This window comes from Falco peregrinus, chromosome 11, assembly GCF_023634155.1.
Source record: "Falco peregrinus isolate bFalPer1 chromosome 11, bFalPer1.pri, whole genome shotgun sequence".
Taxonomy (NCBI): domain Eukaryota; kingdom Metazoa; phylum Chordata; class Aves; order Falconiformes; family Falconidae; genus Falco; species Falco peregrinus.
In genome coordinates, this window is record NC_073731.1 from 33,261,293 (window position 1) to 33,283,470 (window position 22,178).

At 46.3% G+C, this 22,178-nt stretch overlaps 1 protein-coding gene across 1 annotated transcript; it reads left to right on the top strand.

Annotated features, from left to right (window-relative positions):
* Window positions 1–2,825: 2,825 nt before the first annotated feature.
* POLR1B (RNA polymerase I subunit B) lies at window positions 2,826–22,085 on the top strand. Its single transcript, XM_055815899.1, has 15 exons — window positions 2,826–3,017; window positions 3,145–3,312; window positions 5,085–5,231; window positions 6,244–6,376; window positions 7,405–7,541; window positions 9,296–9,519; window positions 11,007–11,178; window positions 12,799–12,970; window positions 13,766–14,047; window positions 14,634–14,767; window positions 15,185–15,355; window positions 15,977–16,133; window positions 17,437–17,633; window positions 18,041–18,294; window positions 20,430–22,085. The coding sequence occupies exons 1-15, from the start codon at window positions 2,874–2,876 to the stop codon at window positions 21,310–21,312; spliced, it is 3,375 nt and encodes a 1,124-aa protein (XP_055671874.1). The 5' UTR covers window positions 2,826–2,873; the 3' UTR covers window positions 21,313–22,085.
* The last annotated feature ends 93 nt before the right edge of the window (window positions 22,086–22,178 follow it).

Genomic DNA, 22,178 nt, shown 5'->3' on the forward strand with positions numbered 1-22,178 from the left:
GGAGATTTCAGAGGTCTATGCCAGTAGGTGATCCTAGCACCTTTCTGTAGGCAGGACTGAAGCACTCAGGCCTCCTTGGAGTGATGCATTTTGATCTGATCATGCCATCATGGGATGGACATCCATTGCAACATGCTGTGAATCCACAAGCGGCACCATTTCACACAGGGCCATTGAAATCCAGGAGAGAACAGAGTGCTTAGCAAAACCCTGTGGAAGCATCACGGAGAGGGCACATCAGAGCGCCACACAAGCCCCTCAAAGTTGTCTGTGCCGCAAAGCGCAGCATGGATCTGTATCTGCAGGGGGTGTGGCAGACGCAGGGTACACTGGTGCACACTGAGAAGTGACGGGGAGCAGGAGCTATGTGAAACTGGGGCTGCAGCTTTGTTCCCCTGCTCTGCAGGTGCCAGCAGGTGGCTTCGCTTCCAGCGAGATCCCCAGTGCCAGGTCTGTCTTTGGATTTGGGCCTTGTGGGTGTTCAGAAGAGGGACCGTGAATTTGTGAGACAGGAAATGCTGGGTGATAAGCTGGGGAAAGGTTGTTGGGGAAGGAAGGACTGGTTGGGTTTTTCAACTTTATGATAGCAGATAGGTGTCAAAATTTCACAACAGGCCAGGTAAAGTGTAGGGGTAATGCTACAAGGTAAAATGTAGGCTGTAATGGTTGTTACTCAACTTGCAAAGTTCACCACATCTCCACTGACATTTTCATGTGAGCTTAAAAATTACATCTTTTTGCCCAGCAAAGGGAAGACCTGATAGCAAGTGCTGTGGTCCAGGATGTGCCTGAGGTGACAGAGGAGACACTGAGCTCTCACAAGCTCTAGGACAAACAAGAGCAGAGCAGAGATGGCAGAAAATTTTCCCCATCATAATGAAATGAGAAACGCTCATTTTCTGGAGTGCCAGACCCATCCTTTTCCCCTCAAAAGGGAAACTGAAAAACCACATCACTCCCTTACTGCACAGTAACATGAGATTCCTGCCAACATAGTGCGATAAGGGCAAGAAAGCTGCCTGGACCCAAGCAGAAGCAGCGGCCCCCCTGGAGCAGCTGGCACACCCGGGAGGAGCAGTGACTCGTGAACTGCTGCCTAACTCCAAGGCCTTTTCTTCCCCCTTTTTCACCCCCACGTCAGCAGCTGGCTGGTTTTGCTGCTCAGCTGAATGCTTCAGCTTGATGGTAGAGCCACGACCACAGGTGATGCAGCTATTTCATACCCTGCCTTTTCAGCTGGGCTTGGGGGAGGTAGTGATTCAGGGATGCTTTAATCATTGACTTGTTTGCTGATTTTTTCAGAAATAAGCAACAGCCTCAGGAGGAAAACAGCAGCTATTGCGTATATTTACCACTTGCTCTCAAAGTGCTCCCCAAGTAAAGCGCAGGAGGTAGATGATAAAGGATGGGGAGCACAGTGCCTAAGGTCTTGCCCAAAATATTAGCTACGAGGTGGAGCAGAGGATGCGTCTGGCAGAGGCCTGAGCACTGCAGCTGTGGGAGCACTTTGCAAGTGATGCTCACAAGCCCTTGTGAGACTTTTGTTTCTTTTTTTAGGAATACACAACAATATTTTCTAGCATCTGTCAGCTAAAAGGTCAATAGAAAAGGTCTTGCTCTGTTTCCTGAGCTTTTGCAAAGGATGGTGCTGGGTTTCCAGAAGACACCTATCACACTGCAGAATGTTGCTAGGCTTAGTTGTGTCACTTCACGTCAGCCATGAAGGATTCAGGCCCAGGTGCTCTGGCTGCATTTTCCCTGCTGGACTCTGGGTTTCAGGTAGCTCCCACATGGCTTGTCTCAGAGCGGCTTGGTCATGATTACCGTGCAACCACAATCCAGTGGCTGGCCACAGCCCACAGAAAATGCCGGAGAAGTCTTAAGAAAGGCTCAAAAGCCTCTTCATCCATGTGGCCTGGCAGCCCAGTGCTGCAGTGCCCAGCACCCGTCAGGACTGCTTGCATGTCCCTGCTCTCAGCGTTTCCTGCTTTCCACGTGCAGCTCTCCCCCAGCAGAGCGATGCTGTGCTGTGTGTAGGTTTGTAATCGTGTCTCATTGCCAGTGCCCACCGCGGCAGCCCTTGGAAAACCCTGGTGTTGAGAGGACGGCGGGGTACAAGCAGTGCTGGCACCCACCAGGCTCCGTTTTGTCACCAGCCACCCCCACATCAGCATGTGTGTGGGGGGCTGGCGGAGCTTGTGAGTCTCCGGTGACTCTTACCCACATCTCTCCTAAACCATCATTAATTAAAACATGCAAACCCCACAGGCTGCAGCGTGTCCTTGTGGCAGCGGGTCCTGGGGTGTCGGGTCCCCTGGGAAACCCCCCTGTGGTGGGTGTCGCACACCCCCCTTGCCACGTAGGACCCCAGGAGCTGGCCCAGTCGTGCAGCAGTGCTGCCGGGAGGAGCATATAGCTGGGGGCACGTCTGGGGGCGGCAGCAGTGGGGACATGACACGGCTGGGGGTGACTGTGGGGCACCGAGTGGGGGGACACGGCTGGGGGTGGCGGTGGGGGGCAGCGGTGGGGGGACATGACGCGGCTGGGGCCGGTGGTGGGGCAGAGGATGGGTGGCAGCGAAGAGGGGCACAGCTGTGTGGGGCAGGGAGGGCCGGGGGGCGGCTCCGGGCAGCGGGGGGCGGGCCCTGAGCGAGGGTGGGCTGCACGCGGGGGGGGTGGGGGGAGGGGAGGGGGGGAGGGGGGAGGGGAGGGGGGGAGGGGGGAGGGGAGGGGGGGAGGGGAGGGGAGAGGGGAAGGGGGGGGAGCGTGCGCAGGCGCGCTCGCCGCACGCGGCCGTTTGTGCCGCAGCGCCCCCCAGCGCCCCCCAGTGCTCGCGCCGTTTCCCGCGGTGAGGCGGCGCGCGGCGGGCGGGCATGGCGGAGCGCAGCGCGGACCCCGACCCCCACCGGCTGCGGCCGCGGCCGCCGCGCAGCAGCGGGGCCCGGCGCGACCTGGCCGGTGCCCACATCAGGTCCTTCAACTACGCCGTCAGCGAGGGCGTCTACCGCGCCGTGCAGGTTTGGGGGGCGAAGCGGGGTGGGCCGGGCCTGGGCCTGCGGCCTCACGGCCTGTGGGCCTGGGCCTGCGGGCTGTGGGCTGCCGCCGCTCCCCGCCGCGCTGCAGCCGGTGCCGGTGCCGTTGCAGGAGCTGTGTCCGCTGGAGCTGGCGCTGAAGGACAGCCGGGTGACGCTGACTCTGGCGGGGGTGTCCCTCGCCCCCCCCGCCGTGCCGGCCGGCGCGCTGTGCCAGGAGCGCAGGGTGTTCCCCGCCGAGTGCCGCGGCCTGCGCAGCACCTACCGCGGCCGCATCGTGGTGAGTGCCCGGCTGCCGCCCGCCCCGCGCGGTCCCTGCCCCGCGGGGAAGCCCTGGGGGGCACGGCCCCTCCCGCGTCCCTGCGGGCTCTGGCGAGCGACCCCCCCCCCCCCGCCCGGTGCCCCCCGGGAGCTGCGCCCCGCACCGGGCCCCGCTCTGCCGCACTGCCTCCACACGGGCCCCGGCGGTGCTCCGAGGAAGGAGACTGTGTCATCCCAGAGAGCATGGCAGGCCATACCTTGCTCCTGCGGGAACCCTGATTTCAAAAGCAGTGTTGCTGCCGCATGGAAGTCAGCGGTTGTGAATCGCTCTTGTTCACATCTTATGTTCATCCTGAATTGCTCTGAAATTTCCCTATAGAAGGAGAAGCACCTCCAACAAGTGTTCTCCTTTGTACCGTGAAAGGAGCGCGCAGCCATTGCTGCTTTCATTTAAAGTTGTGCAGTTGTGTCTGAGCTGTTCGTTTGCATGAGGCACCCAGTGCAAAGGAATGTTTGCTTGCGATTTCAGCCTTTTTTTTCTTCTTTGTCCGAAGCATTACAACTTAACAGTCATAAAAGCTACTGTAAGTGTAGCATCTTATCTGAAGATGAAAGTGGAGCTGTCAGAGATTGTTCACTGCCATTTCCCCAGTGACTCTGGGGTTTTCCTGAGCTAGAGGTGCTTTTATTTTTCTTTCCCATCAGTTTTTCCAGTGTATGTTTAGTTGTAAGTGCTTGGAACAGTTGGAACAAAACATTTTGCTGTGCCTTGTGTGAGAAGGTACTGCCTTGTGCTGGGACAGGTTTGGTTAGTCTCTCCTGCTGCCAGCCCTTGCCCAGCAATCAGCAGTGTGTAATCATTTCTTGTTGCCACTGAGCTGCCTTTAACCATGTACCCCTCCCTTAGATTCTTCTGCCCTTCTCATTTCCCCAAGGTGAGAAGCAGGCCCCTGTCTGCTGAGCTGCTGCTGCTATGGGAGCCACTTTGTACCTGTAGTTATCGCTTAAGCTGGAGACCAGAACTGTGCAGAGGTGTCAGTGTGAGGCTGCACTGTGGATTTAGAGGGGCACAGTAACACTTCCCTTCCCTAGTAATCCCTAAGGCTCAGTTAACCTATGCTGATGTTTCTTTCCTGTGTGGCAGCAGCTCTTTTAAAGCCTGTCATCCTGCATATAATGTTAGGATTGTTTATGCCTGCAGTGCGTTTCATTACCTTGTTTTGTACGATAAAGGAGTCCTCCTGCATGTGTGCTGCCGGATCTTGTTACTGTTGATAAATCATTTTCTTTCACACACACTTTTCTTTCTCACTTTTCAGATTACCTGTGAACATGTTAAGTGAACAAATCTTAGGAAAGGTCTCTGCAAGCTTGTAGTTTGGAAGTCCTCTCACTGAGCGCTTTCTGTTTTCTTCCACTTTTTCTTCTAGCTGTTAACTAACTTCTGAGGTTTCCTTTCCTATCCTGTGGCTGCCTTTTTTTATTTAGACTGCTCTGTTGAAGTGTCTGAAAGGCAAAGTAGGCTCTATCAACTTTGTTCCACTCTACTAAACAGCTTCTTCACCTTCTTCTAGGCTTGTATGATTTTCTTCAACCTGTAAACCCACGTTGACTGTTTTCCAGAGCATCATCTTTATGCATGTATCTACTAGTTCTGCTTTGTATTATTACATTTTACAGCAACAGAAGTTTGTTAAACAGGTTGTGGTTATATTAAATGTATGGTTGATATAGCAGGAAAGATTAAAAGGGCGACTTAATTTGCTCACTCTTTGCATTGTGTCATTTTAGGCTGACATTAGCTGGTCGGTGAATGGTGAGCTACAAGGGACTATTAAACAGCCCCTGGGGTATATTCCAATCATGGTGAAGTCCAAATTGTGCAATCTCTATAATCTTTCTCCGCAAGAGCTCATGCAGCACCATGAGGAGGAAGAGGTAATGGGGATTTGGTGGGTCAGGAAAATCTGCGTTTTACATGAGCAGTGTATCAGACCAGCTTCTTTTTACAAGACTTGAGCATTTATATTTTGTTTCAAGTTCCGCTTGCTGTTTTCTCTGAACATACCCAGTTTACGGTGGTTCCATACAGCATCTTGAAAAAACTGCAGTCATAGCTGTCTTTGAATAGAGGGATCCGTTTCGTGCTCACACCTGCAGTTCCAGTGTATGATTTCTCAACTGCTAACCAGCAGCTGAGGCTGTGTTGCTGTGAATGGGCATCTGGAGACAAAGATTCAGAGAACAGACATTGAAAGAGACATTTTTATTCTCCGTTGTCTTTGGCAGCTCTTTCCTTGTCTCCCCAGTAGCATGTCAGCTGTCGGTAACTGAGTACAGAATTATTTAGTGCTGTATTTTGCGCTCACAAAAAGAGTGAGCAAGCTATGAAAGAAATTCTATAGTGGCGTACTATTGCTGCCCCCGTAGTATGCCACTTGTATCTTTATTCATGGTATTACTTGCTGCTGAAACACCTTGTGTCTAATGCCATACCATTTGGGGAGCTATACATTTATCAGTGTTAAGTTTGTATGTGACCAGAAGGAGATTTTCTGCACTGAAAATCCCTCTGGTTTATAAACTCAGAATGAGAGCTTCAGACTATTTATTAAAAAAATAGTTAACATCAGCTCTCCAAATCCACTCAGTTGACCACACAGGTTTTTTTTGTTGGGTTTGTTTTTTTCTTCCTTCCTTTAAATTGTGGAATATGCATCCCTTTCCTTGCACTTTATGCTACATTTATACTTAATAGTCACTGGCAAGGAGTGCAGCCTTTCCAAATGCAATGCTGAAACGTATGTCTTGCTATGTGTTTCAAGTTGAAACACTACATTTTTGTGTTTACTGTATAACACAGTATAATACAAGCGGTTTTGTCTCTTTCTTTAAATGCTGGGTTATGAGTTTCTAAGCATGTTTAAAGTAATTTTTGTTCTCCTGCAAGGAAATGGGAGGCTACTTCATAATTAATGGCTTAGAAAAAGTTATTAGGATGCTGATTATGCCCAGGCGAAATTTCCCTCTTGCGATGACAAGACACAAATGGAAAAACAGAGGCCCTGGTTTCACGGAGTACGGTAAGCTGAACAGTTTCCTGCAGCATCCTGCTAGTAACTGCTTGGGACAAACAGGAGTGACCTAGCTAACTCCTGGTAGTTTGTTTTACTGTAGTTCTTGTATGATGTTTCTGGGGTTTAGTAAATATAAAAATACAGGGTGAGCACTGCTGTGGTGGTGCAAGCATGAGGCAGGTGCTTGCCTTGTGGGAGCTGTCTGAGCTGCCCATGCTGAGCGAGGTGGTGTGTTCCAGGCCTCACAGTACCTGTAACCTTTTGGTTTGTGGAAGGTGTAACTAAAACCCTGTCTTCAGTAGAAGTCAGTGTAAACTTCTGAACTGGACTGATTTAATGGAATTTGTTTATCCATACTTCAAGATGGCAGATTAATGTACATGAAAGCAGGTTAACTAGATCCTTGGCTGACCCATACCTTTGTCATGTGCACTAAGTAAAAGGAGTTTAAAATTAAGCCAGAAAAGTTAGTTTTTAAACTCCGGTGTTACTAGCTGCTGCTTTGACTGGACCGTGGTGCTTGAGCACACACCATAATTCCACGTTAATTCATTTCAAGGCAGCGCCAGTTTAAACGGTCCCATTTGTTTCATTTTTCTTTGTCCTGCAGTGGATAGCAGGGGGCAGGACCAGGAAACGCGGGTACCGCCCCGAACACAGGGATGTGAAAATGACCGGAGTACAATTAGGAAGAGCACTTGTGTGTTGCTGTATCTTACAACCTAAAGTTACAGGCAGAATAGTTGGGGCCTGGGGCTTTCCTTTTCAAGAAAACTTTATGCATCTTCCAAGCCTCTCAGCAAGTGTGCTGGCTGTCCTGTGACATTTGTCCACTAAGAACTGAATTGAGCTGGTAGATTTATTTGAAATGGCAGACTGATGCTGCAGCTAGTTATCTACCTCCTGTTCTCAGCCACGAAGTACCAAAGTTTCTCTCATGAATTGTCTCACACCTGTTTGAACATGTCACAGCAATGCAGCTGGTTGGTTTTGTAACAGCTCATGTTGTTCTTTGCTTGTGTTAATTTTTGCAGGAGTAGTGATGCACTGTGTTAAGGATGAGCACACTGCAATAAACATGAACCTTCACTACTTGGAAAATGGTTGTGTCATGTTGAATTTCATTTTTCAGAAAGAGTTGTTCTTCCTTCCTTTGGGATTTGCTCTGAAGGTAAACACTTAATGCTCGTGCTTTCTGTGTTGAATAAATACGGCAGTTTTGCTAAGCATTTTTATTTAAGTAACAAGAAGAAGCTAATTCCATGTTAAGTATGTTCAGTCATCCTTCCTATAGTGACTGAAGAACTACAGTCGAAACCAGGTTTATGTCTGTAATGTAACAGGAATGTAAAAGGAATGTGGAGGGGGGAGTCAGGAGAGGAGGGGAGAGTTACGCATGGGTTTCATGGCTTTTTGCTGATAAAGGCTCTGGATGAATAGCTCTTGGAGGATATAAATGTTTGTCACCTAATGTGAAAGATCAGGATGACAGCTTGAGTGTTTGGTGAGTGAAAAACATTAATGATTGAAGTCAGGTTGTCCCATCTGAAAGTAAACAGTGAATGGATTTTTTTTTTGTTTGTTTGTAAGGAGAAAAATAGAATGCTGTTTCTGATTGGAACTGGAAGCAGTGAAGATCTGGAAGGGTCTGTTTGAGCACATTTGATGGATGTAAAGTGTTCTTTGGATAGCAGGCAAAAGTTTCACTTGAGCCAAGACTTTTTAAATTACCATGTAAAAGCATGCTTTCTCTGGTGGCAGATGCAGAGCACTTCAGTGTATTTCAGCTACAGCAGCAAATTGTTAGAGCAAATCAGTGGCTACATGATGGAAGCATCGTGTAGATCGACCTTGGTGAATTTGTATCTTTCAGCCTGCTGTATTCACATTGCTGTTGCAGAATGCATTTCACTTTTCCTTGAATGCTTTTCTTTAACTTCTGTTTCAGCGAAAGTAGTTGCCAAAAGTAGCTGATTAGCTGTTGTTTTAATATGCAAAGAAATTGTACTAACTTTCTGGTAGCTCATGGGATCTCAGGATAAGCAGGCTGTTTGTCTGAAGTTCAAATTCTGCCATAAGTAGTCATGGTGGGTTAGCATCCACCCTCCCCCTGCGTCACTGTACTTGTTTCCTGTGGCCCATCCAGGTCCTGCTGTGGCTTCTGTTCTGGCTGTAATTCTGGTGTCTTCTTGCTGTGTGGTCATCCCAGTGCTCTCTATTGTACAAGAGGCAGCATGTGCTCAGGCTGCTTCCAGATTGTTTGTATCATGACTACCAAGCAGCAGAACTGAGCTTACATTGCCCCCATTCATAAAGAAATCTACCTTGGTTTTTCATGTAGCCTTCAATTTTTCCTGAACTTTTTGAAGCTTGCTTAAATGTAATGAACAAATAGTTACTTAAGGTTGAGGCACATTTGTCAGTAAATACAGAAGTCATTGGTGGACAGAGTACTTGCTTAACTCTGACAATTAGAAAACTATTAGGAAGCCATTATAACACAAAGAGCTAACTAAGAATGTTGGATTTAGGTATGAGCTGAATTGCCTTTTGGTTTTCATGAGAAGTAGCAGCTTGAGACAATGGTGAATTAAATTCATGTTTCCATGTGAATTCATTCTGTAAAGATAGTAGTAATTTTTACCTAAACAAAAGAAACCTGTAAATTTTGAGGGTGCAAGTTCCATTTTTTCCAAGGGTCTCATTGGATTGGGAGTACTTGTGATCATCATCAAGGTATGAATATCCTCTGCGTTACTCTCTAAGCACCTCAATGCCAGGGTATTTTTCCATTTGCATGGTGGAAAGATATTTCCAGAGGACTGGAAACCTAGGTTAGTGGGGTGCCCTAGTTCTTTTGCTGTATTGTATGGACAGGTGCTGCTATGACATGTTTTTCTGATCTGATACACATCTGTCTTTCAGGCATTAGTTAATTTCCCAGACTACAAGATTTTTGAAGAGTTGGTCAAAGAAAAGGAAAGTGACACCTTTTATGTGAACTGCGTTACTGAGATGATGAGAGCAGTAGTGGATGCAGGCTGTTTGACACAGCAGAATGTCCTCGAATACCTGGGAAGGAGCTTCAGAGTAAAACTTAACCTTCCTGAGTGGTACAGCAATGAACAGGTGGCAGATTTCATTTTGAAGTATGTATGTATGCATGTAGGAGCATGTGATTCAGTGTATATTGAAATTATAGGCAGGTTTAAGAGTGCTCTGCCGTATGGCATCAGGCTTTGTTACGGTTTTCACATGCATTTATAGAACAATAGCCAGGGACAGTTTCTGATAAGACTCCAGGTTGTTCCGATAGTCTGTTTGTGGTGTTCAGAAATAGGTGTTTTAGTGGGTTGATACAGGTATCCCCAAAATGATTTCAGGTGTCACTTGCTATTTAGATACGATTTTCTGATGTATTTGATGATAAATAAGAATATTTAAAAAGAGAAGGTTAAAACTAGGTCTGTGACTGCTTGAGGCCGTTGAACAGAAGCACTGCAATTTGCAACACTTTATTAGTGTCACACAGTCATTGGCAGCTATGACAAGAATTACATTTATCTTTTAAAATGGTAATTAGATGCTGTAAAATCTTGCTTCTTCCATGGAATAAGTTAGAAAGGAAGGAAGAGCTGGCTTTGAGACTGTTGGTGTGACAGGCATTCAACTAAATTTATTTTCCTAGTAAATTATGTGTTTGCTCTTTAAGAGGATTTTTAGCACAGGAAAAGGATCATTTGGGGTTCCCAGGTCCTCGAGTACATAGGGAGTGGTCAGGTTGCTGGAAACACAAGGTCGGCCTGCATGTGCCTCAGAGGGCCACTTAAAAGTCCATAGACCAGCTGGAAGCACAGAACGTTGTACCTAGGATGTGAATGGGTACTTTCAGGAAAGTTGGAATCGCTCCGATTTTCGTTGCGAAGGCTTCAGTAGAGGGCGACGTAGGGCAGAAGTGAAAAGCTGTAACAATCTCTGAGTGCTGACACAAGACTATTGTGTCTTGGAGTGCAAGTGATCTCAAGCATCTTGGGCAGCACTGGATCAGCTTTAGTGAGAATTAGGTGGGGCTTGCCTTTTTGCTTATGCTAGAGTGGTGTTCAGCCCAAAGTTTTCCACACATGGGTTGATAGCAGTGGGCATTTGGGTTTTCTGCAGCAGGACACTGATAGCGTTGACAGAAGTGTTTTGCAGCTCAGATTCGGGGTGGGGTGCACGTATGTGGATATGTGCCTGTGTGTGTTTGGTGTCACAGCTACTGTAAAATAACATGCAGACCCCAGCTGTTGACTGGTCCTAACTTAAATACCTGTTTACATGAACTGTACTTACAAGGACATCTGACGTCAGGGTGTGTAAAATCAGTCTTCCACAAGGTTCATTTTCATCTAATCATCCAGGTATATCCCTAATAAAACTAGCCCCTTAAAAGGCAAGTTGATTGGTTTTCAGCTCCATCTCTGGATTTGTGGGGGTTTTATTATTATTTCTTGAAATTTTCTTCTAAGGGCAACTGGAAAAGCCTGTGCCTTGTCAGGCTTTTTAGCAAAAAAAAAAAAAAAAAATTACTTAGGAAAAACTTGAAGAACTGCTAGCATGAAGAGACAATGTTAGCTGTCCTCCTTTCTTCCTCCAGCAAGTGTATCTGCATACACCTGACAGACAGAACTGAAAAATTCTACCTGCTCTGTATGATGACCCGGAAGCTGTATGCTTTTGCCAAAGGGGAGTGCATGGAGGATAACCCAGACAGTCTGATGAATCAAGAAGTGCTTACCCCAGGACAGCTTTTCCTTATGTTCTTAAAGGTAAGGTCTTGTGGGGTTTAAACCTGTGAATGTATTGGTTGTCCAGTCCTGACCCCACAGTGACCATGGGGACAGGAGAAGTCTGGAGGCCAGGCTGGGCAGCCTGGGTGTGCTATGAAGGCTGAGAGCATGCTGGATGTAGTCTGACCAGGCAGTGTAGTTGAGGAAGGCTTGGCTGTCTCAGTGTAGGGTGCTGAATATGCTGAAGAACAGCCTGTACAAAACCTGGAACCTGGAATACAGAGCTTCATAGCCTTCCAGAGCAAATGAAAGTGCCCCATTCAGGGTGGGAGTCTCAGGAAGGAGGAATATGAATCCTTCTGGTGTTTGAAGAAGGTTTGGAAAGAGCGTACTTCTGTTGTATTGATTGATATGGGAGTGGTGGAGACCTGCCTGTGGTATTGCTGCTGTTTCACATGGCCATGTAAGACAATAACTGCTCCCCACCCACACCCCCCATCTTCCAAAAGTGATGATTCATGATGTCGTCGCTCTTCCATCTTTAAATTCCTTTATCGATCAAGAAGTTGATAGCATGCTTCTGACTTACAGAGTTAATGTATCACCGGTGATGTAAAAAGGCAGTTTCCTGTTCTCTTCCAATTCAATTTGAATTCAGTTTATTTCTAGGGATTCGTCATTGCAGGTTGCCAGGAGGAAGGTATTCCTGTTCAGAAGCTTGCCTATCCCATGAAAATTGTTGTGAAGCAGTAGTTCCCATCCCTAAGTAAAGATACTTCTCTGAGTTATTAGATATTTTTTTTTAACTGTTCTTTTCTGGTTTAGCTGAAATTTTCTTTAGCATTGTTTTTCTGAAAGGGTACTAAAACCTCTCTAATACTTGAGTGGTTTCAGTGAGTTTAGAAATAAAATAGTGAGTTCTGTGAAGCATTTTAGCCCTATATGGAACTGCCGCCAGGAACCAGGTAAGGCTGCTTTCCTGCCTGGGCCTGTCAGATCAGCAGAGGGAGTGAGTTAACAGCCCCTTTTTGAATGTAAAGATCCTACATAGACTATAGAGCATACAGTTAGACACAGTGTGGCTGTATAGAGTAGATTTTTACTAAGAGTTCAAAGCATTCTTGGCTAACTTATGTCCTTTTCCCTGTTTCTATATAGTATCAAAGATCACAGCAGTGATCAAACTACAGTTTAAATGAAAATCCAGTCCATTATCTCAGCAACATCTGAGTACTGTGTGTCCATGGCCTTCAAGTTTTGGTATCTAAACTTACTTAATAATTTGGGTTTACTTCATCACTGTATTTAGCAGGCTGATCAGTAGAGTTATTCTTGCGGTCAGATTATAGTACAGTTTCTGGTTTTGGTTTTGTTTATGAAATTCTGTTATTGTACTTTGTTTGCCAGGCTCGTCACTAGTCTGGGTGGGATTGATTACTAAGTTGTTGGATGGGGTTTTTCTGTACAAGTCTGTGTTGGTGTGAAGTGTTTTGATAAAATGAAGTTGGTGTGGGAAACAGCTGGAACTTTCAGCTCGCTAAAAGTTGTCCATCCTGCTGATTTCAGAGGATTTCTGTAGCACATCCAACTGATCTGAAGTTTTACCTTGAGCTTTTATTTTCCTGTTTTAAATTTAAATCTCTCACTTTTAAACCATAGGAGAGGCTTGAAAGCTGGCTTCAATCTGTTAAGTTTGTTTTGGAGAAAAAAACAGAAAAGGCAGATATCAGCATAAATGCAGACAGCTTGGTGAAGGCATTCGGCCTGGCAACAGACTTTACCAAGCCATTTGAATATCTTCTGGCAACTGGTAACCTGCGATCTAAAACGGGTAAATCTTCAGGCTGAAGAAGCCTTTTTTTTTTCCTGCTAAACAGGATGAGAGACAACATAAAACTGAGCTCTTAACTGAAAACAGCTGCTTTTATGCAGGCATAACTGAATTAGTGAAAGTGGTTTGAGCAAAGGAATAGTTGAAGAGAAAGGCAAGATTTCTCCTCAGGCATAGACTGTATGCATGGTGTAAACAGGTTAGCTATTAAAGCAAAGCCTCTACTCAGATAAACAGTTGAAACTAAATTTAGCATTGTCTAAAACAACAACCATATTTTTTTCCTCCAAAGACTTATTTCTTCATAAAAGGTGCAGTGTAAGACAGAGAAGGGGCATTTATGTGTCAGGACAGCCCCACTGGTCATGTGATCTTAAATGGAGAGAAATGCCTTCACTAATGTAATTTCAAATTCACCTGGTGCTTCCCTGAAGTGCCTAGTGTGGTGATGTAATGGAATGTTGACTAGAAAATGCAATGAAATCAGAAGGCCATAGACCTTCAGTAAAAAGTACCAGCTGCAAATCCCCAAGTCACTGCACTGGGAATGACTTTCACGTGTTTCTAAAAGGAGCTGGATTTTAAGCAATAGCTTGTAATTCAGTCTCTGGGCCTCTTACAGGACACAGAGTTGCCTGTGCACGAGCAACAGCACAAGTGCTTTCTGTTGTCGGCGTCCTGTGTAAGCATCTTTAGGGCTTGTCAGTGAAAAATAAGGAACTGCCTTATAACATCATACTTAATTTGTTACAGCTGAATGACATCCTGACATAAAATTTCCATTTTGTTCCCCAGGCCTGGGCATGTTACAGGACAGTGGTCTGTGTGTGGTGGGTGACAAGCTAAATTTCATTCGTTACCTTTCCCACTTCCGCTGCATACACAGAGGGGCAGCATTTTCCCAAATGAGAACTACAACTGTCCGCAAGCTGCTGCCTGAATCCTGGGGGTTCCTGTGCCCTGTGGACACCCCAGATGGAGAACCCTGCGGTCTGATGAACCACATGACAGCTGTGTGTGAAATAGTGACAGAGATGGCACCTGTGACAGACATTCCACCCTTGTTATGTTCCCTTGGTATGTTTTACTGGCTTGATCACTGAACAAAGCAGTCTTCACCTTTCTGCCCTGCAAACTTGTATCTGGGCAAGGTTCTCCAGATACCATCACTGTACACTGTTGAGAAGGTGAAATCGAGTTAAACCTGTACTTGCTGTGCTTCTGCTTAGTGGTATGTAGCACCTTGCTTCTACAGGTGTGTCAGCCTTTTGGAGACCATAAAGTTCAGTGTAAATCTCCCTTAGCTTTGTGCTGTAGAGTGAAGATGTTCACTTAAGCACAAGGGATTGCACAGTACAAGCTCTAAGAAATTGGACCAAGCAGTGACTTTCTAATGCTGCTGATGACTTGAATTAAACTGCAGCTCACTTGTGATTACCACAGTAATGGGAGTCCTTATTCAGTCAGAAAAGTGAGGGAAATGGCATTCTTAGTGGTGCATGCTTCGTATTTTCCACTAAGTGATCTACAGCTTTGCCCTGTCAATCTGAAATTTTTTGATGTCTTGGAAAGCTTTTTGGTGTGGATTGAGTCTTCCTGCAGAAATGACTTCTGTGTTTTCTTTGCTTTTTTGACTGTTCCTTCTACTGACCCCCTCTTACAGGTGTCACCCCCATCGATGCAACTCCAAGCAAGCCTTACACAGAGTGTTACAGAGTTGTGCTGGACGGCTCTGTAGTGGGCTGGGTGGAGCGGGAGTTGGCTCCTGAGATTGCAGAAACCCTTCGCCGTTTCAAGGTTGTCTGGTCTAAAATGTTTCCTAGCTAAACAACCTCAATATGCAGTGGTCAAAAATAGGCATGTTTGGAATTGTATTTTAAAACTTCCATTAATTTGTTGGGTGGTTTTTTTTTATCTGAACCAGTAAGTTATCTTTGACTGTATGCTAGTGTTGGAGTGGGCGTTTCTGTTTTTCTTGCTTATATCCATATGTTTGGTCTGCTGGTTTATGAAGTCGTTTTTTCTTGAAAAAGGTAAGATAGACTTATTCAGTCCTTTCTTTGGTGGAGACTTTTCTAGAAGTATTTTTAAATGTTCTCTGGCATTTTATATTAGTAGCTACACCTTTGGTTGATGTTTTCATTGTGTTGGATTCAGCTTAACTAAACCAGTGTTGGTTTCTGTTTCTAAATCGGTATTTCTTTTTACAAACAGATAACACAAGAGAAGAGGTTTCCTGCACGGGCAGAAGTGGTCCTTATCCCAATGACGGGAAAACCCAGCCTCTATCCTGGGTTGTTCATTTTTACTACCCCTTGCCGGATGGTGCGGCCTGTCAGAAACCTGTTCTATGGAAGGACTGAATGGATCGGTACTCTGGAACAGGTGGGGTTTGCCTGTTTCTTTTATAAAGTGCTGACTATTACAGATGTACCTGGCATCAAAAACAATGTAGGGTTTTTTGTGAAATATTTGTGAAAGCAGCTGAGGGTTGGACATAGGGAGCTTGTGTTGAACAACTAGAATAGGTGGCCAAAGGGTTTTCTCACCTTGTGCTAATTGGTTTCCATGCCTTAGATGGATTGTAGGGATCTTTTTGAAATACTGAAAGCTGCTTTCTCAGTACTAACTTTGCAAAGCTTTTAAGGTGAAGGATTGCTGTCTTGTGTGTATGGTCTCACCTCTGTTACATTGTGTTCTCCAAATTGGCTGCGGGCAGCCAAGCACTGGCTTGCCAGAGAAATTGGCCATTTGGAACAATCAAAACAGGAGACAGGAAGGAGTTTTTGTATTCCCATGCTTGCTTTCCTTGCAGTTGGTCAGTGATTGTGATAAGTAGTTTAATAGCTGTCTGATATTTTTCTTGCCTGCTAATTCACTAAGGTGAAGGCAACAACCACAGCTAAAACTGAAATGAATAAAAAAAGACATGGAGGCAGCTTTGTTTTGCTTCCTTCCCTTTAAAAGAAGGAAGCAAGTGAGCATTGTCCCATTTGATGCTTGCAGATCTTCATGAATGTGGCCTCGCTGGAGTCAGAGGTGGAACCCAAAGTGACCACTCACCAGGAGCTCTTCCCTCACAGCATTCTGAGCGTGGTGGCCAATCTCATCCCATTCTCTGACCACAACCAAAGTCCAAGAAACATGTACCAGTGCCAGATGGGTAAGTGCTGTAGTACTTAAAATATTTACTTATTAGGTGCTACAAGTCCGTGGGCAAGAAGGAAGAGGGGGGGGGGGGGGGCAAAAAATTCTCTTGTGTCTTCCTGCATTCCCAAATAACGGCTCTTTCCAGTCGTCGTTTCAACACTGACATTTCTGAACAGCTATTTTTTTTATGGCAAAGTAAATGAAGTTCATCATCCTGGCTGCCTTCCAGTGGGCAGTTCTAGGTCATTGCACTCATGTTACTAAAGTAAGTTTTGTTTGTTTTTTTTTCTTAATTTGATGTTGTTGATCGTATAGACAAGTGAAGGGCATGGCACCAGCTGCTTGTGTCTGACAGCTGTGCTACCAACAGTCCTCTCATCCCCCACAACTGACAGAGGTTAACCTACTTCTAACCAGCAGCTACAGTAGATGCTCTGCAGTAGTTAGTGTGAGGTTTCCTTGCCACCTGTTTTCAGTGAGTGGCTGCAGTCTTTGACAGTGCAGCTGTTGAGAGGACACTTGCTTGGCATCTGTAGCAAGAGAGTAATACAGCACTGTGGCAGCGGGAGAGGGGTGGGGGGAGGTTCTGACAACTATTTGAGAAAGATTTAAATTGATTTATTTGGTGTCTGAAAGAAGCTGGGATAGGGTATTTAGTGGGGTTTCAATCTGCTGGGGTGCAAGTGATGTGCAACAAGCTTATTTTTTGTAAAAAAAAAAAAAAAAAAATCATGCTAAGTGTGTAGGTAGGGATTTCGAGAGCAGCTCTCATTTCCTCAGTACCATTGCTAGCAGATTAAATTTCTGGCAATATTATCAGAAAGATGTCCTTAAAACACTACCACTTTTTCATACCTTTCTGAAAGTACCAACATGACTGTTTAAAACTTGTTTTCCTTGTCAATACATTGATACTGCAGCAGCAAATACTTTTTGGCCTGGAAATAAGTAAGGTGTGTCTCACTATGGGAAGCTCTGGGGAGAGGAGACAAAAGCCCCCCAACCAACAGCAACAAAAAGAAACCCAAACAAACCAAAAACCACTATACCAACCTGATTGAAGATTTTGAAATTGCAGAGAAGACACAAAATTACAAATAGTCCTTTATGAAATGCCGTGAAAGGAGTTGAGTAATGTGGTTCTTAGAAACTTTTGTAGCTGGACTAGGACAACTACTAAATTCCAAGGGGTTTAAGATCAATAATCCCTCTAAACTGTTCTTCCGCTTTCTTCTTAACAAGGTACACAGAGGATGAAACACAGATGTACTTTGAATTGATCCTGAATAAATGCAACTTTCTGTCTTTCTTTATAGGAAAGCAAACCATGGGGTTTCCAGTTTATAACTACAAGGATCGCTCAGATAACAAGCTGTACCACCTTCACACTCCCCAGAGCCCTCTGGTGCGGCCCAGCATGTATGACTATTATGGTATGGACAGCTACCCGATCGGCACCAATTCAATTGTGGCTGTCATCTCCTACAGCGGCTATGACATGGAAGATGCAATGGTAAGCCACCAGAACAGAGCCTGCTGTCCTCTAAAGGAGTTTGGTGTGGAGGACTGGGAAGAAGAGTGGTACCTAGCTGAGCAGAGACCATTTTCTGCTTCTGCTAGTCCACAGAGCCTGTTAGGGCAGATACAGGAGCAACAGCAGTTAAGAGTTTTTGCACAGGTAGTGCTGGGTGTACTGAGAGTAGAGCAGAGCTCCCTCCCTTATGCAAGGCAGCAGCAGGGCTTCCAGCATTGACAAATACTGGGGTTACAAGAGATGTGGGCCATTTGGACCAGTGACTTGCTGGGAGGCTTTGTTTAGGAAGGCAATGTTGAAAAGGTACACATGGGATTGGAATGTCAATGCTGTCTTTGTTGAAGTTATTAGCAAGCGTTTAACAGGCCTTTGTTTCTTCTTTTTAGATTGTGAACAAAACTTCCTGGCAGAGAGGGTTTGCTTATGGAAGCGTTATCAAGATGGAGAGCATTGACCTTTCCCTTAAAGCCAGCAGGACAGGCGACAATTTAGTATTTGGCGTCAGGCTCGGTGATCCGAATGTTACAGAGAAGTTGGATGCTGATGGACTGCCTTTTGTTGGCTCTCTCCTACAGCCTGGGGACCCTTTCTACAGCTACATGAACCTCAACACAGGGGAGACCTTCACTATCTACTATCCGTAAGTACAGCTTGTCCCTCTTGGCCCTGCATGCTTGGTGGTGAGCAGTCTTGAGAGCTCCTGGCCCTGATGAGCTTCAGTGTGTTTTCCTCTAGGTGTTCCCTTTCCTTCTCACAATACTGTCCATGTCTTGACAGAGGGAGCATGAAGTTCATGTTGCAGGTGACTCCTGTGTGTGTATCATGGCTTTTCTCTAAGCCAATGTGTGCTGCAGAGCCTGACTTCTCCCAGGAGGAAAATGTGAGGCCAGTAAAAAGACAAAACTTGCAGAAATATCTTGCTGCCTCCCAAGGACTGTTCCTCTGCACATGCCCCACAGTCCTTTTCTGTAGCTTTTTGTTAATTGACTCACATAAGGTGTTCTGCCTGAAAAAACCCAAAGAAACACCAAACAGAAACCCAAACTGAAGTGTCTGGTCCCAGAGACTTGCCAGAAAACCTTGTAATAAAAGTTGTTACAGGCTTAGGGGTTCAAATACAATTTTTATTAACACTGCAGCTTCCAAACCGCTAGATTAAAACGTGTTAACTACACCCTTCCCTCCCCCTGGGATATTTTGGGGCAAAGTTTTGCAAGATTTTTTAACTTCAGTTGAAAGAGAGAAGGCTGCTGAGGCTTTCATTAAAATGCTCTTAATTCTTTCAGGGAAGGGAAGCAAAAACATTGACAAAACCTGATATATTTAAATGCATCCTGTGCTCCCAGTCATCTGTACAACTTTAGGCTTTGTCTGTGTCTCTCTACAGCATTGATAGAGTGAGGATAACACTGTGTAGTTTGAGGAGCACTTGAGTAACGCAGTAATTGGCATTACTGGGAAGGTTTGTTTGTGATAAGTGGTGCCTTAGCTGTCCTGAGGAGACTGCTGTGGACTCATAGAATTAGTCGTCGTGGTGACAGAACATGGCAAAGAGACTGGGCACATGGTGGTGGGGATCTGTAAGCTCAGCCCTGTCCTTGCACTTGTGGAACCCTCTTTGGCTCTCCCACCTCACGCTCCTGTTTCCTAGCTATCTCATGCCAGCCCAGCTTTAGTTCAGGTTCCTTATCTAGAGAACCATTTTACTGCTGTGCCATTGAGCTTTTGTTTATTGATGGTCCAAATAAGATAATTATTTCGGTTCCTACAGAGAGACAAGGTTCCCAGCTCTCAGTGTCGGCTGCTGCCCCCAGTTTGCCAAGAGACCCTGGGCCCTTAAGAGGGAGTTCTCCCTACTGTCCTAAGTGCTGCAGACACTGCTAGATCTTACGTGTGGCTTGGAGGAGAGAGAGGACAGAGGCTTTGGCTTCAGCACGGTTGTAGGGGTATTTCTGTTTTTTTCTGGTGATGGCCTGTACCCTGGTTGCATTTCAACACAGCAAAATAATAGCTTTGAAATAGAAGCTAAACTTAGGTATAGGCCTTCTGCAAACACTGTTTATTAGGACTTCAAAGGAGAAGAGTAATCTTGTCTTAACATGGGACAAAGAGTATTTATTCCTTAGCTGTCATCTCCAAAATGAGTGGAGAGTTTGGGCTGGAAGTTCTGTAACAACAGTAAATCCTGCAGCAGACACCGGGCACATGGAACATCAGGGTGAGGGTTCACCTGGAGAAGCAGCACACCCTGAACTTGTTGGCAAAGCCCTCTCAGCTCACACTTTGCCTTCTCTTCCTGCTCTGAACTCTCCTCTTTGCTTTCCACTGAACCCAGTTCTTCATTTTTATATCCCACAAAGATGGTGAAAATTTCTTGGGGGTAGGGAGAGGGACTGCTGCCTTAACACAAACAAATGGCACTGGGGTGCAGTCTCCCAGTTAAAACTGTGATACAGATGAACGTGGTTTAAATGAGCTTTATTTTAAATCATGGGTGGCACATTACCTGATCACCTGCAGCTATGCTTCTAGTATTAGAAAAAGCAGATGAATGGTACTTGTGTGATGCCAGGGTACTTCTTCCTTGCTCTAACTCTTATGCAGTCTGATTTCCTTCACTACTGAATAGTACTTTTCAAGAATGGTGGTGTCCCCAGCTGTCCCAAGGCATTTTATGAGACTTGGGAAGCCGTTTGTTTTCTTTTCCTTCATTTGCTTTTCCTAGATAAAAGCACATCTGACACCTTTGCTGTGATTGTTTCTCCACCTACACAGGAATAAGGAAGTTGGCATTGTAGACAACATCAGGTTATGCAGTAATGACCGTGGCACTGGGAAATTCAAGAAGGCTTGCATCACTGTGAGGGTTCCCCGAAACCCAACTGTTGGAGACAAATTTGCCAGCCGTCATGGGCAGAAAGGTATCCTGAGCCAGCTCTGGCCAGCTGAGGATATGCCGTTCACAGAGAATGGGATAGTGCCAGACATCCTCTTCAACCCTCACGGCTTTCCCTCCCGCATGACCATTGGGATGTTAATCGAGAGCATGGCGGGAAAGTCAGCGGCACTGCATGGCGTTGCCTATGATGCCACTCCCTTCACCTTCACGGAGAAGAACTCGGCTTTGAAATATTTTGGTGAGACTTTAGTGAGCGCAGGTTATAACTTCTTTGGGACGGAAAAGATGTACAGTGGCATCAGTGGCCTGGAGCTGGAGGCAGAGATCTTTGTGGGAGTGGTGTATTATCAGCGCCTGCGCCACATGGTCTCAGACAAGTTCCAGGTGAGGACAACAGGGCCCCGAGACGCTGTCACCAACCAGCCTATCAAGGGGAGGAATGTGGAAGGTGGGATTCGCTTTGGCGAGATGGAGCGTGATGCTTTGCTGGCTCATGGCACATCTTTCTTGCTGCAAGACCGCCTGTTCAACTGCTCTGATGGCTCCATAGCCTATGTCTGCATGAGCTGTGGCAGCATGACTTCTCCTGTGCTGGAGAAACCACCGCACTCCTCCTCTGTGACAAGCAACAGGAGGTATTCCTGCTCTGTCTGCAACAAGGTGGATACCATAGAAGTTGTCCCTGTGCCCCACGTCTTCCGTTACTTTGTGGCAGAGCTGGCAGCCATGAACATAAAAACAAAGCTCAATGTGGAGTAGTCCTTGAGCACAGTGGTGATGATGCTGCGAAGGAAGAGGCATGTGTCAGCCCTGCTTTTGCCCCCTGCGGGTTTCAACCTTTAAGTCAGTTCTCAGGTTCTTTGAACGTTTGCAAGATTAATTTTACGTTTTGTATTTGAGACAGGGTTGTTTCCAAGCTGAACAGTGAGGAAATGTGGCTCTGTTGAAGTTTGTTTGCACTTCCTGAAAGTATCATTAGCTGTTGAGATGTGGCGTATGGAAATCAAGCAGTATCACTGTTCCCACGGGGCTGCTGGGTCGAGTGGTGGGGGTTCTTTGTTCTCAGAGCACTGGCTGCAGCTGCAAAGATGAAGAGGTCATGAGCCAGCATGAAACGAATGCTGGAAATGATGAAAAAAAGAAGATTGTTTTGAAGAAAAATCCTTGTGAAACGTATGCCTTAATGATGGATACGTGTTAAAAGTGATTGGACATATTTTGTTTGCTTTATTTCAAGACATAAGCTTGAGACTCACGAGGAAGGCCCAAGGCTCTGCTGCAGGAGGCCGCAGCTTTGGCCGCAGGACACAGGAGGCCGAGCCGGGGCCGCCCTGGGCGCGGTCGGTGCCGCGGAGCCCAGCACGCCGCGGCAGCCGGACAGTGGCCGTGGTGCGTTCCTCTGCCTGGAGGAGGAGAGGAAGGCGGGGGTCTGGCTGCAGCCGGCGCTGCGGGCTAGGCGCCCTGCGACTCGCCGGTGGTTGATGGCCCCTCCCCCCTTACGCTTCTTGTTAAAAGTTTTTTGTACGTTTCTACGTCACCTGTGTGGGGCCGCTCCCAGGGCTTGGGGGGGGGGCGGCAGGCGGGAGGCCGTGGGGCTGTCCCCCGTGGGCGAGACGTGGGGCCGC

Coding starts and splice junctions, on each gene's coding strand:
- POLR1B (XM_055815899.1), top strand. CDS start 2,874: ATGGCGGAGCGCAGCGCGGACCCCGACCCCCACCGGCTGCGGCCGCGG. Junction 14,048..14,633: donor ACCCTTGTTATGTTCCCTTG/GTATGTTTTACT, acceptor CCCCTCTTACAG/GTGTCACCCCCATCGATGCA. Junction 14,768..15,184: donor AAACCCTTCGCCGTTTCAAG/GTTGTCTGGTCT, acceptor TTTTACAAACAG/ATAACACAAGAGAAGAGGTT.